This window comes from Lithobates pipiens, unplaced genomic scaffold (assembly GCF_037356315.1).
Source record: "Lithobates pipiens isolate NorthernLeopardFrog02 unplaced genomic scaffold, aLitPip1_a1.2 Scaffold_18, whole genome shotgun sequence".
NCBI lineage: Eukaryota > Metazoa > Chordata > Amphibia > Anura > Ranidae > Lithobates > Lithobates pipiens.
This window is the reverse complement of record NW_027507758.1, coordinates 327,545,754-327,564,426: the sequence shown is the minus strand read 5'-3', so window position 1 is coordinate 327,564,426 and position 18,673 is coordinate 327,545,754. Positions and strand designations below refer to the sequence as shown.

The 18,673-nt window shown below is 42.8% G+C and overlaps 1 protein-coding gene across 1 annotated transcript in view; it reads left to right on the top strand.

The window, feature by feature from the left end:
* LOC143988051 (cytochrome P450 3A9-like) overlaps nt 1-16,959 on the top strand; it is a 71,735-nt gene extending 54,776 nt beyond the window's left edge. Inside the window, exons 10-13 of the mRNA XM_077487314.1 lie at nt 3,123-3,283; nt 10,139-10,365; nt 11,525-11,687; nt 16,339-16,959. Coding sequence (XP_077343440.1) covers nt 3,123-3,283; nt 10,139-10,365; nt 11,525-11,687; nt 16,339-16,416 — 629 coding nt within the window. The 3' untranslated portion in view covers nt 16,417-16,959. The remainder of the gene's footprint in view (nt 1-3,122; nt 3,284-10,138; nt 10,366-11,524; nt 11,688-16,338) is intronic.
* The last annotated feature ends 1,714 nt before the right edge of the window (nt 16,960-18,673 follow it).

Sequence of the window (18,673 nt, the reverse complement as noted above, 5' to 3'; positions counted from 1 at the left end):
AAAAAGTAGAAAATATCATTTTTTTTCAAAATTTGCGGTCTTTTTACGTTTATATCGCAAAAAATAAAAATCGCAGAGGCAATCAAATACCATCAAAAGAAAGCTCTATTTGTGGGAAGAAAAGGACGCAAATTTTGTTTGGGTACAACATTGCATGACCGCGCAATTACCAGTTAAAGCAGCGCAGTGCCAAAGTGTAAAAAGACCTCTGGTCATTTACCAGCAAAATGGTCCGGTCTGAAAGTGGTTAAAGCCTGCTTCTCCTTCTCTCCCTCCCACAGGCATTCTGAAGCTGCAGGAGCTAAATAGAGATTAATTCTTCTATATGCAGCAGCCCCCGCCGCCCCTCCTATTCAGCTTCTTTCTGCTGCCTCCCCCCCCCGTTCTCAGCCTCCTGTGCTATCCAACCCCCCTGTGCTATCTGGCCCCCCCCAGTGCTCTCCACCCCCCCCTCCCCATGCTATCCAGCACCCCAGTGCTTTCCACTCCCCCTGTGCTCTTCACCCCCCAGTGCTCTCCGTCCCCCACTGTGCTTTCCAGCCCCCCCCCCCCCCCCCCCCAGTGTTGTTTCCTGGCCTCCCCACCTCTGCCAGGATGTCATGGGCTGTTCAGGCTAAAATGCCCGGGCCTATTTTTTTGTCCCCGTCTTGGCCTGGTAGATAAAAATTGTTTTCGGATTGATCACATGATAGTCTGATCGTTAGTACACAGATTTCGACAGCCCGTCCAACTATATTAGAAGGGACAAACACAGAAACTTTGCTCGGATGATAGCCCAGCAAACGACAATCGTTTAATCAGTACTGTATGTGTCCGCTAAAAATCAATAGACAAATATAGCACATGATCGGACATAAGAGATGGGAGAACAATGCAAATGGAAATAGCCAAAGAGGCCACACGTATTTGACATATTTTCCTATACGTAGCTATGCCAATAGGAAGGTTTTCCAGAATCGTGATACAAAAATCATACATTTCGTAGAGCGCATTTTGCACTGTTGTAGTCGATATTAGTATTATGCAACGAAATGCGAACGATAAGTCGTACGATTTTCTGATTGCGTGTACGAGGCATAAGATGGCCACTTCCTTGGCTGTAAAGGATAGAAAGTTCTGCTTTAATGTGATAGACAAGACTAATATTAAGATTTGTGTTTAACAACCCTGTACTGGAGCAGAAGTTTGTGTTGAAGGCTTTAAAGTGGTTGTAAACCCTTTTAAGGATAAGCATAAGGCTTACCTATAGGTAGTTGAAATATCTCCTAAATGTGCACCGTTTAGGAGATATTTCACTTGTGGCCTCTTTGGCTATTTCCATTTGTATTGTTCTCCCATCTCGTATTTCCGATCATGCTCTATATTTGTCTATCCATTTTTAGCGGACACATACTGTACTGATTAAACGTTTGTCGTTTGCTGGGCTATCATGTCGTCATTGGCGCATGTGCTGTGAAGAAGCGGTCCACTGTGCTGTTTCTTCCCCCAGTGTGTGCCATGACTGACGGCTCCTGCACGCATGTGTGGGAGTGATGTCATGCGACTCCGGCCAGTCACAGAGCTGGAGTACACGGCTCCGGAAGAAAGAGGGGCGAAGATGGACACGGCCTGCACAGGGGACAGCGTGGGCTTCGTTTGCAGGTAAATGTCTTATAATGGGCTAGTATGCGATGCATACTAGCCCATTATGCTTTTCATTTCCAGGCCTTGCGGGGAGCAAAAGAGGAAGTAAAACCCGTCAGGGTTTACTTCCTCTTTAAGAAATCTGTTTAACCACTTCAGCCCCGGAAGGATTTACCACCTTCCTGACCAGAGCACTTTTTGCGATTCGGCACTGTGTCGCTTTAACTGACAATTGCGACATGGCTCCCAAACAAAATTGACGTCCTTTTTTTCCCACAAATAGAGTATTCTTTTGGTGGTATTTGATCACCTGTCTGTTTTTTATTTTTTACGCTATAAAATAAAAAATGAGCGACAATTTTGAAAAAAAAACACATTATTTTTTACTTTTTGCTATAATAAATATCCCCCAAAAATAGAGCAACAATTTTGAAAAAAATTCTATATTTTTTATTTTTTGCTATAATAAATATCCCACAAAAATATATATACATAAAAAAAAAATTTTTCTCAATACGTATTCTTCTACATATTTTTGGTAAAAAAAAAAAATATCGCAATAAGCGTTTATTGATTGGTTTGCGCAAAAGTTATAGTGTCTACAAAATAGGGGATAATGGCAGCAAAAGTTATAGTGTCTACAAAATAGGGAATAATGGTGGCAATCATCGATTTTTATCGTGACTGCGACATTATTGCGGACACATCGGACAATTTTGACACATTTTTGGGACCATTGCCATTAATACAGCGATCACTGCTATAAAATTGCATCGATTACTGTAAAAATGTCACTGGCACTGAAGAGGTTAACCACTAGGGGGTATGGAGGGGTTACGTGTGTCCTAGGGGAGTGTTTCTAACTGTCTAGGGGATGGGCTGTGTGTGACGTGACACTGATCACTGCTCCCGATGACAGGGGGCAGACGATCAGTGTCCTGTCATTAGGCAGAACAGCTCCGTGACACGATCGCGGGTATCCTGGCGGCGATCGAGTCCACAGGTACAGTCACGGAGCTCGCAGCAGGCGCGCATGGCGGGAAATTTAAAGTAAGGTACGGATTAGTTACTTTGCCCAGCCGCACCATTCTGCCGACAGCGGTCGGCAAGTGGTTAAAGCTTGCTGATGCTTTACAAATGCTTGCTAAAACCCTGCAGTACACATTGCTCTTTTACAAGCCGAAGCCCATTTGTACAAGGTTTAAAAACACATACAAAAGGTAGTTCACATCTTACAAACCTATACTGAAGCATGAAAGTTGCTGCAAAATTCTTTCTGCTTGAAAATAAGGTCTAAAATCTTCTAAGGATACTAGAAGGATATGAACATGTTAGGTCTGTATTGTTAACAGTCTGTCACAGGTGTAACACTGACCCTAGAACCCAGAAAGCACCAAGATTTCACCAATCCAAGAAGTGTATACTAGACTTTGCTGTAGAATAAGCACAATTTAAAATATCATTACTAGAACTCATAACCCTTGAATCCATCTCTACAGCAATGACAGATTCGGAAATAATGGCCCAATCCCTTATTTTTATACTCGCTGGATATGAGACCACTAGTTTGACGCTGAGCTATCTATTTCATAACCTCGCAACACACCCTGATGTACAACTAAAACTTCAAGAGGAAGTTGACTCATATCTTCCCAACAAGGTAAGAATCTAGCTGGTGATAAGCAGCTTTAAATCTGTCATTTACATATAACACAGTCTCATGAACTTGGTGTTGAGTTATTCACTTGAAGGTCATCACAGAGGACAAGGGGGCACTCTTTACGTCTAGATGAAAAGAGATTTCTTCTCCAAATATGGAAAGGTTTCTTCACAGTAAGGCCGCGTACACACGCGCGGACTGTTTGCCCAACCTTGTTCGTCAAACAGTTTCGGCAAACAGTCCGCTCAAAATTTGCATGAGCGGACTTGCCGACACACGAGCGGACTGTTTCAGCGAACTGTTTGGCAAACAGTTCGCTCAACTTTTGAAATGAACGGACTCGCCCACGTAAGGAGGAGGCAAATCCGCCCATTTCGAGCGCGTGTACAGGTAGGCGGGGCCCGCGAAGGAGACGTCGCGGGCTCCGCCGCCTGGAATGGGCTTAAAGGGGAACCCCAACGCCGAAAAAAAAATCGGCGTGGGGGTTCCCCCAAAGTCCACACCAGACCCTTGTCCGAGCACGCTACCCGGCCGGCCAGGAAAGGGGGGCGAGCGAGCGCGCCCCCCCTCCTGAGCCGTACCAGGCCGCGTGCCCTCAACATGGGGGGTGCCTTGGGGAAGGGGGGGCCGCGCGGCCCCCCCACCCCAAAGCACCTTGTCCCCATGTTGATGAGGACAAGGGCCTCTTCCCGACAACCCTGGCCGTTGGTTGTCGGGGTCTGCGGGCGGGGGGCTTATCGCAATCCGGGAGCCCCCTTTAAGAAGGGGGCCCCCGGATACCGGCCCCCCACCCTATGTGAATGAGTATGGGGTACAATGTACCCCTACCCATTCACCTGTGAAATAAAGTACAAAAAAAAACACAACACAGGGAAAAAATATTTTATTGCACAGCTCCGGGGGTCTTCCGTCTTCGGGGGTCTTCTCGCCGGACTCCTCCGCTATCTGTGTGTAGCTCTTTTGCTAGCGGAGGAGTCCGGCTTTCTTCCTCCCCGCCGCCGGCCTCTTCTCCCGACTTCGGGGGTCTTGTCCCCCTCTTCGGTTCTTCTGCCGGGCCACCGCGCCTTCTTGTAGCTCTTTTGCAGGCGGTGGCCCGGTCTTCTGTCGCCGCTGCCTTCCGTTCTTCTGTCGCCGCCTTCGGTTCTTCTGCCGGGCCACCGCGCCTTCTTGTAGCTCTTTTACAGGCGGTGGCCCGGTCTTCTGTCGCCGCTGTCGTCGCCGCCGCCGCCGCCTTCCGTTCTTGTTCTTCTTCTTGTTCTTCTTCTTCTTCTCCTGGAGATGTTGACTCGACGAGCTCTCCGGCCGGAATGCCAGGGACACGCTCCGCTGCCACTTATATAGTGACAATGGGGCGGTGTCACATGGTATATGTCACATGGGTTGGTCACATGGTGACCCCGCCCCCTTACGATGTCATAGTCCCCATGTGACATCAACCCATGTGACCAACCCATGTGACATATACCATGTGACACCGCCCCATTGTCACTATATAAGTGGCAGCGGAGCGTGTCCCTGGCATTCCGGCCGGAGAGCTCGTCGAGTCAACATCTACAGGAGAAGAAGAAGAAGAACAAGAAGAAGAACAAGAACGGAAGGCGGCGGTGGCGGCGGCGGCGGCGACGGCGACGACAGCGGCGACAGAAGACCGGGCCACCGCCTGTAAAAGAGCTACAAGAAGGCGCGGTGGCCCGGCAGAAGAACCGAAGGCGGCGACAGAAGAACGGAAGGCAGCGGCGACAGAAGACCGGGCCACCGCCTGCAAAAGAGCTACAAGAAGGCGCGGTGGCCCGGCAGAAGAACCGAAGAGGGGGACAAGACCCCCGAAGTCGGGAGAAGAGGCCGGCGGCGGGGAGGAAGAAAGCCGGACTCCTCCGCTAGCAAAAGAGCTACACACAGATAGCGGAGGAGTCCGGCGAGAAGACCCCCGAAGATGGAAGACCCCCGGAGCTGTGCAATAAAATATTTTTTCCCTGTGTTGTGTTTTTTTTTGTACTTTATTTCACAGGTGAATGGGTAGGGGTACATTGTACCCCATACTCATTCACATAGGGTGGGGGGCCGGTATCCGGGGGCCCCCTTCTTAAAGGGGGCTCCCGGATTGCGATAAGCCCCCCGCCCGCAGACCCCGACAACCAACGGCCAGGGTTGTCGGGAAGAGGCCCTTGTCCTCATCAACATGGGGACAAGGTGCTTTGGGGTGGGGGGGGCCGCGCGGCCCCCCCCTTCCCCAAGGCACCCCCCATGTTGAGGGCACGCGGCCTGGTACGGCTCAGGAGGGGGGGCACGCTCGCTCGCCCCCCTTTCCTGGCCGGCCGGGTAGCGTGCTCGGACAAGGGTCTGGTGTGGACTTTGGGGGAACCCCCACGCCGATTTTTTTCGGCGTTGGGTTCCCCTTTAAGCCCATTCCAGGCGGCGGAGCCCGCGACGTCTCCTTCGCGGGCCCCGCCTACCTGTACACGCGCTCGAAATGGGCGGACTTTCCGAGCGGGAACAGTTTGCTCATTTCGAAAGTAGCCTACACACGGGCGGACTGTTCGCTCAAACACAGTTTCAGCGGACAGTTTTTCGGAATTTCCGAAAGACTTTGTCCGTCCAACTGTCCGCTGAAACTGTCCGCTGAAAGCCCACACACGGGCGGACTGTCCGCCCAAACACTGTTCAGCGGACAAGGTTGGGCGAACAGTCCGCCCGTGTGTACGCGGCCTAAGAGCTGTGAAAATGTGGGGTAATTATATTTTTATAAAATTTTCATCTTTCCACATTTTGTTATTTGGTAACTTCCCAAGTAACCTTTGCAGCAGTAGATCACTTATGGCTATAATCTATTCCACGCTGTTATCAGCAAGCAGTAAATCAAAATTGAAGTGAGCTGGCTGTAAACACTAAGGGGAGGTTGCATTTTCTTCCCACAAATAGAGCTTTCTTTAGGTTGTATTTAATCACCTCTGGGGTTTTTATTTTTTGCTAACCAAACTAAAAAAGACCAAAAATTAAAAAATTCTTTTTTTTTTTTTTTAGTTTCTGTCATAAAATTTCATTTTCACTGACGAGACGGCACTGATGAGTTGGAGTAATGGGCACTGATAGGCAGCACTGATGGGCACCGATAGGCGGTACTGATATTCAGCACTGACAGATGGCTCCAATGGACATTAAGACCCCTTTCACACTGGAGCGTTTTTCAGGTGCTTTAGGGTTAAAAAAAGCACCTGTAAAGCGCTTAACCACTACAATACAGGGCACTTTCACCCCCTTCCTTCCCAGCCCAATTTTCAGCTTTCATCGCTCTCGCGCTTTCAGTGACAATTGCGCGGTCATGCTACACTGTACCCAAATGAAATTGTTATCATTTTGTTCGCACAAATAGAGCTTTATTTTGGTGTTATTTATTCACGACTCCGTTTTTTATTTTTTGCGATATAAGCGCAAAAAAAGCGGAAATTTGGAAAAAAAACAATATTTTCTTTTTTCTATTTGAAAAGAAATCCAATAAAATCAAATTTTGTCATAAATTTAAGCCAAAATGTATTCTGCTACATGTTTTTGGTAAAAAAAATTCCGTTAACTGTATAATAATTGGTTTGTGTGATCACGGACATATGTACGCAAATGATCATGTACATATGTGTGCAGGTGATCACGTACATATGTGTGCAGATAATCATTGGGACATGTGATTTTAGTGGGACATATGTGGGGGACATGTTTTTATTATTAGGGACATGTGTTTTTATTATTTGGGGACATGTATGTTTTGGGGACATGTGTGGTTTGGGGACATATGTGGGGACTGTGTTTGTACTGTGTGGTGTGTTGTGTGTTGACACTACACTGATGATCAGTGAGTAAAAAGCTGTAAAAAGCAGCCCATACTCACTGATCATCAGCCGGCTGCAGCGTTCTGCTCTCCTCTCCTCAGCGATGACTTCCGTGTGAGGAGAGGAGAACCGATTGCCTAGCAACCGGCTGTTTGTTTACATCACATCACGGCCGTGATTGGACACGGCCGTCATGTGATCAGGAGGGCCAATCACAGAGCCCTCCTGCCGATCTCAGATGTGCCGTGTCCGGGTGACACGAGCACATCGGGATCGCGCCGCTGTGCGGGCACGCGATCCCGCTACTTCTGAATGACGTTCAGGAACGTCCTATCAGGAGTAGACGGCTCCCACCCGGCCGTATATATGCATTGGCCGGGTGGGAAGTGGTTAAAAGAAGCCTCATCTGCAATCCCAATGTGAAAGCCCAATGTGAAAGCCCAAGTGCTTTAAGAGCCCTTTCTCATGTCAATGCCCGAAAAATGCTCATAAAGCACCGCTTAAACTAGCAGCGCTTTACCAGCATTTTTCGAGCATTATTGGGGTGCTTTTATCCCCTGCGCCCACACAGCGCAAATAGAAAGCTCTATTTCTATTTCCAAACTGCTGCCAAAAGCGTTTAGCAGGCGCTTCCCATTGATTTCAATGGGAAGGGGCATTTTGGGAGCGGTGTATTCACTGCTCCAAAAGCGCTGCAAAGAAGCTGCTTGCAGGACTTTTTTTGACGCCCTGCCAGTGCAGTGCCTCAGTGTGAAAGCACTCGGGCTTTTACATTGGAATCGGCTTCTTTCAGGTGGTTTACAAGCGCTTTTTTTTAAAGCTAAAGCGCCTGAAAAACGCTCCAGTGTGAAAGGAGTCTAATAGATAACACTGATGATGAGGTACTGACAGGTGTTACTATTGGGCTCTGATTGGCACTGTGGTGGGTTCTGATTGGCACTGATTGGCAGCTGATGGGCACATCTGATGGGGGCTGTGCTGATAATGTGCTGATTATCAGCACAGAACCCCCCCTCTAACAGGGAGAGCCGCCGATCGTCTCTCCCTGTCAGCGCGAACCGAGGAATGCTGTTTCCCGGCACTTCCTGGTTCCCACGATGATCAGCTGTGATTGGTCACAGCTGATATAATGGTAAGAAGCCTCTGTCAGAGGTTCCTTACCACGATCGGAGATGCGGCGTGTCAGACTGACATGCTGCACTAGTGATCACCACGCTGCACACCGGCAGGCTATCCTTCCAGACATCATATGACACCCAGTCAGGTTAACAGAATCACTTCCTGGCCATCAATCTGCTATAGGCTGGGCGGGAACTGGATGTAAAACTTTTGTGGGGAAAAAAAATATCAAATAAAAAAATAATATAGCATATACAACTGCGACTCAAGTCATATTGTAATTGAATGTTATTAAAAAATATTAATAAATCTGCAGCTCTGTAATATTCTGTAAAATTCGGTGCAATATGGCTACCTGGAGGAGTTCTGTACAGAGACTGTAGCCTAAACCTGAAGAACATGCTTTGATAACAAAGCAAATGATGAAACAGCTGTCTCCAAGTTTCAGATGTGCCTGTGGAGTAATAACTGCCACTGATATATCACTGTTCATTTTATTTGAACAGCAAAATTTGGATTATTATGCAATCCAGCCTATACTTATGTTCTTTATAAAGTGGAGAGTTACTCTTGAATATGGATCTGTGTGCAGCGATAGAGGGATTTGTGCTGGCTAAAGAGGGAGAGTTCAGAAGTGGGACTGTATCCTGGTTGGGCCAGGCTGGGCCTTGCCTAGAGTTCCCAAGGGTGTTACTGTATATCTCACTCTTCTGTCCCTATGAATAATGGGATCTCTGGGGAGCCCCAGACAAAAGCATTACAATGGTGGCATGCTGTCTGGCCCAAGCCGGGGAAAAAAAAAATGAAATCCTTTTATTTCATTTTGCTTACCTAGCTTTAAAAATGCCAGTTCTAAAGCTGTTGATACTGCCATCATTAAATAAGAATAATTATGTAGGATGACAGCTCTGACTTTTTATATTTTGTTGTTGCCATGCTTGTTCTAGGTCAGCCATTCACTAGTTATCAAAGCCAGAATCAGCATGATGAGGGTCTGGAGCTTGGACTTTTAAACCCAAATTAGCTTTGGAAGCTTTTTTCCATTCTCACAGATCCACTTTAAACAGCTTTCAGAGGTTTTAGAAAGATCTGATTTGCAGATAAACATAAAATGTAACTTTTAGTAGAATCAATCGCATCCAGTCCACTGCACTTTTCCCCATGATTTATTTTCTTTGGTTATTTTTCTACTTATTCACTTTAGGTTTTTTGCCTACCTCTGGATCAACACATCAGCAAATATAGAAAGATTATTGTAATGGAAAATTCATTTTACAGAACAAATATTTCACATTTCTCAGCTTTAAATGGAAGCATGTTATATTTATTTTTAACATAAGCCTTAGCTACATCAATCTCACCCAGTCCAGTAGAGCTTTGTTTCCCCCTGATATTTTTCTTTGCTTATTTTTCTACTTTTTCACTTTTTTTTTGTCTACCTCTGGATCAACAATTCAGCAAATAAAGAAAGGTTACTGCAATATAAAATTAATTTTACAGAACAAATATTTTGCACTTCTCAGCTTGAATTTAAAGCATGATATATTGATTTTGTAATGTAAATAGCATACATGTACTGCGTCTGCTGCCATGTAATGTCACATGTGCTCCTGCAAGCAGCCATGCCAATACACATTCTACAGGCACGGTTAACCGTTGTCACTATCATTATGCCAATGCAAAACAATGATTTGCGGCTGGAGTATATGTAGACAGGAAGTGGCTAAAAAGGCTGGAAAGGATTAGCAGCACTGAGATGCAAAAAATTAATACAAAAAGGTGAAAAAATCATTTATTGACTGTAATTGACTGTATTGACCTTAGTAAACGAAATGACAGCATTTGCATATATAATAAAGTGTGATTTTTTTTTTCTTATTTGCCTGAGTGTACTTATTTAATGTCACCCCCTCAGGCCAGCCCAACTTATGATATTCTGATGAAAATGGAATACTTGGATATGGTGATTCAGGAGACTCTCCGAATGTACCCTCCTGCAGGAAGAGTGGAGAGGGTTTCAAAGAAAACAGTTGAAATCAATGGTGTCACCATACCACAAGGAATGGTCTGTATGATCCCAGCATATGTGTTGCATAATAACCCAGAATACTGGCCAGAGCCTGAAGAGTTTCGACCTGAAAGGTATAGTACAGAAGATACCGGCATACTGTTCATAGATTCCCATCCTTATTGGACCTTACTGACCCATTTCCCAGCTTCAAAATTAAAGTTAAAATATTGATTACAATTTTAACCTCAAGATAATAGCTATAATAACCATTATACATCCGAGCCAAAAAAGCTACCTGAATATACACAGATCATATATGGAAAAAATACAAGTAGCTGGGTGCTGTGATTTCCAGATGTCAAAAAGACATTTCACTTATTTTGTGGATCTCCCTTTGGACCACACTCTGCAGAGGTTACGTTTTAGTATCACATTATCAAATCTGTTAAACTTATATGATGTAACTCACTGGCAAAGGTCATATTGAACAGTTAGACCAACACTTATATAGATGCAATTGCAATTGTGTCAATTGATACTCCTATTAATTGCAAGAGCAGTGGAGCCCCTGACAGATACATTTAGGATTTCAATAATCAGGGCCTCTGCTTCAATAGCCTCCTGAAAACAATAGAATTAAATGCAAATGACAGAATTCAATGCTTGAGAGATTCATAGAGACTCTATTGACCCTTATCGTTTCCTTTGGCTAACACTCCAGTTTGACCCTAAACTGGAAGATGTCAAGCTCTTGACATCAGTCCCCAGTGACAACTTTTTAAATAATTATCTGATATGAACCCGACAATCAAAAAGGTGGTCATCCGAAAACCTGCAATGGATTATACTTACTGAAATAAGAATTTGTCATTGCCCATATAAAGCCAATCAGATATTTTTTTTTCCAATTGTAGAATTATATAATGTATGCAAGTATTTTATTATCTTATGCAAAAAAAAAGCTTTCTTAGAATAGATCTGAAACATAACTAGTAGTAATATAGTATAGTATAAAAACAGTACATAGTAAAGTACCATTTCTCGAATACCTGATCTGATCCAACATTCCAAGCTTTACTTATATAAGTCACCCACTCTGTTGGTATTGATATGTACCCAGGAGAGGTATATTCCTCTCTTGTCTTGTTTATGTACATTTGATGTATAACTACTGTTATAAGGTTGTGTGCTTTATTCTTACAAAAGACCCCTTTTATAGCCTAAACGAAAAAAAAAAAGACTACTACAGACCATAGTTATCATTAGGCAGTAATATTTTTTTTTTTGCAGGTTTAGCAAGGAAAACAGAGAAAGTCATACTCCATACACTTTCATTCCCTTTGGAGATGGGCCACGAAACTGCATTGGAATGAGGTTTGCATTGCTAAGCATGAAAGTAGCAATAGCAGCCATCCTTCAGCACTTCACATGTCGACCCTGTGAAGACACGCTGGTGAGCTAAATCTCTGCACTTTTTTATAAAGATAGTATTATCCATCTCACTTTACATGTACAGTACATAAGATATATTTGACAAAAGAGTTAATTAAGGTATTATCTTCTTTAGTTCTTAAAGTGGAATTCCAGATAAAATATTTTTTTTAGTTTTGGATAGAATTGGAGAAGTCTAGAACCCATGCCATGTAGGTGATTCCGTTGGGCTGGTTTTCTCCCCCGTGCTTTGTAGGACCAGTTTTTTGTTGCTATCTGATCGAAGTTGTGGATTCGGCAATAGGAACACCTGTTTATGAGCTTGTGAAAGGCTTATAACCTTTTTTTTAGTTCTTTTACAGTTTGTGTCCCCATTTTGGAGATTCTTGCTCATGAACTAGAAATGAAAGTGAGGAAAAAATCTCCAACAGGGAGTCAGACAGCAATAAACTGGGAAAAGACCTTACTCTACTCAATCCAAAACAAGAAAAAAAAAAGTTTTGATTGGAGCCAAGCTTCATCATTGACAAAATCCTGCATTCTGTTGAAATTTATCTATAGCCAAAACTTATTTATTTTTGGATAGACTGGGTAAGTTTAGAACTCTGTTGGAGAGAATCGTTCACCTCCTGTCTGGTAAAAAGGATGTTCCCAGGACAGGAAGTGAGAGGGAACCTCTCTATCAGCTACACAGACCGCGTAAAAAGCAATTTTTACGCATTGAAATGCTGGAACATTTGTCCACTTTTTATTGTTTTCTGTTTCTATGTTGCAGTTTTTCTTTACTTCTTGTCTGGTAAAAGGTTACCCCCAGAACAGAAAGTGAGGGGAATCTCTCTAACAGGGCCCTGGATAGCAGTAAAACCTGTCAGGGTTTCTAACCTTTCCTTGTGTTGTCCAAAGCTAAAAGAAAAAGTTTTGGGTATAAATACACTTTAATCTCGATGATGGTTGCTGATATACCTGAAGGTTAAATTTGTGAGCCCCTAGATGACCTTTAACATTGTATTAGTATACTTCTTTTTGGAGTTATACTCGATTATAAAAGTATTCCTATGTACTTTTCCTAATGGTATCATTTATTTTTGGTATAGATGTATGTGACCATATCTAAAGTGTATCGTAAGCCAATCCTCCAAAGACATGCTGGTAGCATAATTGGCCCCTGTCTAAATTGGTCCTTGTACAGTGCCTTGCGAAAGTATTCGGCCCCCTTGAACTTTTCAACCCTTTGCCACATTTCAGGCTTCAAACATAAAGATATAACATTTAAATTTTTTGTGAAGAATCACCAACAAGTGAGACACAATTGTGAAGTGGAACGAAATCTATTGGATAATTTAAACTTTTTTAGCAAATAAAAAACTGAAAAGTGGTGCGTGCAAAATTATTCGGCCCCTTTACTTTCAGTGCAACAAACTCACTCCAGAAGTTTAGCGAGGATCTCTGAATGATCCAATGTTGTCCTAAATGACTGATGGTGATAAATAGAATCCACCTGTGTGTAATCAAGTCTCTGTATAAATGCACCTGCTCTGTGATAGTCTCAGGGTTCTGTTGAAAGCGCAGAGAGCATCATGAAGACCAAGGAACACACCAGTCAAGTCCGTAATACTGTTGTGGAGAAGTTTAAAGCCGGATTTGGATACAAAAAGATTTCCCAAGCTTTAAAAATCCCAAGGAGCACTGTGCAAGCGATCATTTTGAAATGGAAGGAGTATCAGACCACTGCAAATCTACCAAGACCTGGCCATCCCTCTAAACTTTCAGCTCAGACAAGGAGAAGACTGATCAGAGATGCAGCCAAGAGGCCCATGATCACTCTGGATGAACTGCAGAGAACTACAGCTGAGGTGGGAGAGTCTGTCCATAGGACAACAATCTGTCGTACACTGCACAAATCTGGCCTTTATGGAAGAGTGGCAAGAAGAAAGCCATTTCTCAAAGATATCCATAAAAAGTCTTGTCTAAAGTTTGCCACAAGCCACCTGGGAGACACACCAAACATGTGGAAGAAGGTGCTCTGGTCAGATGAAACCAAAATCGAACTTTTTGCCCACAATGCAAAACGATATGTTTGGCGTAAAAGCAACACAGCTCATCACCCTCAACACACCACCCCCACTGTCAAACATGGTGGTGGCAGCATCATGGTTTGGGCCTGCTTTTCTTTAGCAGGGACAGGGAAGATGGTTAAAATTGAGGGGAAGATGGATGCAGCCAAATACAGGACCATTCTGGATGAAAACCTGTTGGAGTCTGCAAAAGACCTAAAACTAGGACGGAGATTTATCTTCCAACAAGACAAGGATCCCAAACATACAGCAAAATCTACAAAGGAATGGTTCACAAATAAACGTTTCCAGGTGTTAGAATGGCCAAGTCAAAGTCCAGACCTGAATCCAATCGAGAATCTGTGGAAAGAGCTGAAAACTGCTGTTCACAAACGCTCTCCATCCAACCTCACTGAGTTCGAGCTGTTTTGCAAGGAAGAATGGGCAAGAATTTCAGTCTCTCGATGTGCAAAACTGATAGAGACATACCCCAAGGGACTTGCAGCTGTAATCGCAGCAAAAGGTGGCTCTACAAAGTAATAACGCAAGGGGGCCAAATAATTTTGCACGCCCCACTTTTCATTTTTTTATTAGTTAAAAAAGATTCAAAAATCCAAAAGATTTCGTTCCACTTCACAATTGTGTCCCACTTGTTGGTGATTCTTCACAAAAAATAAAAATGTTATATCTTTATGTTTGAAGCCTGAAATGTGGCAAAAGGTTGAAAAGTTCAAGGGGGCCGAATACTTTCGCAAGGCACTGTAAGTGTATGTATTAATGTGAGTTAGAGAACTTATGACTAGTACAGAAGATGAGAAAATTGGACAAATGATAATTTGTTTTTTGAATGCTAGTTTCATATTGGACCCAAGGTGGATTATTAACGGTACGAAAATGATCGCAAGACAGAATATAACTTCCTGCATACGTAGCAATGCAATGTGCACTGTACAACCAGAAGTGATGTCATTACGTGTGACCCTCTTCCAGCCATGCCTATAAATATACAATTTACAAGGGGCGATGATTTTTTTTGTCCACATGTTGATTTGTCAAAATTGCGTTTTTCCCTGAGGACATGCTCAATTCCACCATTCCGATAGCTTCTTTATTAAAACAACAAATTCCAAGGAGTATCATCATAATAACCAAATGTCATTCAGAAAACATGGTGTTTGAAGGCCCAATAATAGTATAATATTTTTTTTCCTGTTTGTTTACATTTTTCAGTGAAAAAAACCTTGTTTTCATTGCCCTACATATTGCATGCTAAAAGCTGTTCATCTTTATTATTTATTTTTTCAAAAAGTTGGGAGGTATGCATATGGAATCTATTTTACCTACAAAATTGTTAGCATTTTTGTCTACTAGTCCTGAGATTTACACAACCCTGCCACATAGCACAACCAACCACATGACCTGGCATTTCTCTGCTCCTGATAAACAACATAGCTAGGTCACTCCCCTGGTCCCAGTCTGTGATTGGACAGTGAGGGAACAGCAACAGGCTTATGAAGTTGTCTATCTTCTACTAGTGTGTTCTTTCGCATCAAATGTAGCATGTGAATGCAAGGAGGCTGATTGGCCCAAAGTACTATCTCTTTCTCTCACAGTCTTCCAGTATGCTGAAATCAAGTATGTATCAATGTATTATATTAATTGCGTTTAAAATATATTTATGATTTTTTTTTTCAATAAACACATGGCTGCTTTCATTGGTATATTTTGCATATCTTCCTAAATATTAACTTTAAACCTTTGAAATTAAAGCACATTCTCATAAAGAATGTACGTGCCTCATTCCATAACATTTATTGTGTTTATCCTGTCTGCTCTCTCCTTCCTCTCCTATCTGCATTCACTGAGTCACTTCTGAAAGTTTATCCTAACACAAGGCAATCCATGGTGACACTACGCCCCCCCCCCCCCCCAACTATGCATGTTTCCCTGTGAGAATGTGCAGAGGGACAGTCAAGTCCACTCATGTCTCAGATTACACTCAGCTCTGTGCTGTGCAGTATGTGACTTCAAATACCCTCCCCATACCTCTTGGAAGCTGAGAAATACCACCTGTGTATTTTAGAAGGCTGTAGAAGAGAGAATGTTGTAGAAAAATAGGTACCACTTATGTAGGAGGATTTCATTTATCACTGTGTATCACCTGAGGCTAGTCACTTCAGAGCCTATGTAAGGGTTTAATATGTTAAGCAACAGGTTTCTGATAGTGGCAATAGTATGAAAAAAAGTTACTTACACTACAATAGGCAGTCTGCCACCCCATCTGTTCTGTAAAAGGAGCCATCTTGAACACTAATTATTATAAGTCTACATTCACCAGATGCATTTTTAAACACTGCAGTGCATACTGTATTACATATATTGACATTCATACTATGTAGGACATAGCTTATTGAAAACCACAAAGGATGCAACACGCATTAAAATGTATACAAAAAGAAAACATAGCTGAGGAAAAAGATACATCAAAATACTACATTAAGTTCGAAAATTGCAATTCATTTTACCAAAAAGCGTTTATTGTAGAATATAATTTGCTTTCCTGGCTTTGTTAGCTATGGTGCTTACAGGTTTGTTTCCTTTTTTTTTTCCGGTGTACAGATCCCAATGGAGTTCAGCACTCAAGGTTTCATGCAGCCCAAGAAACCAATTATTTTGAAATTTGTATCTCGATCTTGAAAAAAGAACGCCCAAATAAAGAATGGGTCCTCTAACTGTAGATTTCATATTGCTTTTCGTATGTTCTTAATAAAAACTATAAATAAAGTGCAGCTAAACTGAAAAACATAGTATGTGATATATAAATGTGCACAAACTTTATGAAATGACTTTTATGACACTTATTTTTCTGTCACTGCAGTTAGTTTTTCTCAAGTGTTTATCATTTCTAAGTTCTCATTTTGCAGTAGTAATGAGTATGATAACCTGGAGCATGACTACACATTATTATGTGTAGGGAAGACCTTTTTAGGAAAAAAACAAACCCTTGTAGACAAACTAGATTTCTTGCCAGCAAATTTTTGGAGAATGATATTCTGTGCATAAGTTGTTTTTTCACTATGCCCTTTATCACGCTGATTTCTAAATAGAGAGGTCTGCCTTCATTGTAACCACCTGGTGCAATCAAACGGTTGTAATCAGAAAACAGCGGTGTATGCAACCCTAGATGTGAATAAAACTTTGAAAGTTTCTCAACAATAATAAAACTCCCATTACAAAGGATGTCTGGAATTTGACATTTATGTTTGCTCCGACAAGCAATGAGCCAGTCGCACCAACAGTGAATACGATTCCTATGGCATACAGAAGGCCTCCAGGATTGTCATAGTACAAGGAACAACATCTATATCTGCCAGACCAACATTGTAGGTTTTGATATATGTACCCATTTAGGCTGGGTTCACACTTATGCAAATTGGATGCAGGTTTCTCCGCATAAAATTCGCACGAAATTAGAGTGTGCCTAACTCTCAATGAAGCCAGTTCACACACCTTGAAGAAGGGTCCTGTGCATCTTTGGCTCAAAATCAGGTGCAAATTCAGGCAGAAATTCAGACCTGATTCACCCCTGATTCACCCCTGATTCACCCCTGATTCACCCCTGAATTCGTGTACAGGAACGCAACGGACCTCCTGCTGTGAGCCACGGCCGTAGCAAGTGTAAATCCAGCCTCACTCAAGGCACTTTGCATACCAAAATGATTATCATATCATTTTCTGTGCCCATATGAAGCATTTCATAATTTGTTTTATGTATAATAGTTTTTTTTATGTATTATAAGCAGATAAATGTACAAAATGCATGAAATGGCTGCATGAAGGCCTGGTTCACACCTATGCATTTTTTTAGCGTGTCTTCAGTTTTGCAGAAACACACTGCAGTCCATTTAACATGGTTTCCTATGGATGTACAGTAGTTCTCATCTGTACATTTTATGGAAAAGGCCAGGGAGTTTTTTCTGGTTTTTGGTTCCATAGACTTCAATGGATGAAAGCATGTACAGTAAGGCTTGATTCACACTAAAGCGTTTTTTGATGCATTTTGCATAAATGCAGGGAGATTTTTTAACATGGGTTCCTATGGAACATGTTCACATCAATGCATTTTTGTGCCTCTGCGTTTTTGGAAAGGGTTGGGGACTTTTTTTCCATGCAAAATGCAGCGTTTTGCATGTAATGGAAGTCAATGGACCTGCATCAAAAACGCAAGTACCGCATTTTTACCACGATTTTGCGTTTTTTTTTTTTAAAGTAATTTTTTTTCACTTTATATAGCTGGTTGCTAAGCAACCACAGTGTAAAAAAAATGCTAAACGTGGCAAAATCGCAGTTAAAAACGCGTCAAGCACCGCAAAAAGCACTGCAAAAATGTTCAAACGCAACATGCATAGATATGAATCGAGCCTAATACCTCGGATTGTGAGTAAGGTGGTTAACGAGCGTTTCACAATACAAGCTATTATTTTTTTAAATCCCGGCTCGGTTTGAGAGTGTTGTCTCGCAATACGAGCATGATTCAAGCCTTTGTGGTGTGCAGTACCGCATTTGGCCAGACATGCGGGGGCGCCAGTTACATTCGGAGCCACTCTGATGCACTCTGAGCCTCTCAGTGTTTCTGAGTGTATCCGAGCGGCTCAGAGCGGTTTCCGAGTGTCTCCGACACCCCCCACCTCTGGCCACATATGCTACTGCATACCGTAGAAGTCACTGTGGAACTAATTATCTGAGTTTCCATTGACTTCTATGGGGAAACTCGCTTTGATATACGAGTGCTTTGGATTACAAGCATTCTTCTGGAATGAATGCTCATAATCCAAGGTTCCACTGTATTGGAAAACGCAAAATGCACCTGCAATATGCAAACTGCAACCTGCATAGGTGTGAATTAGGGATGAGCTTCGTGTTCGAGTCGAACATACGTTCGACTCGAACATCG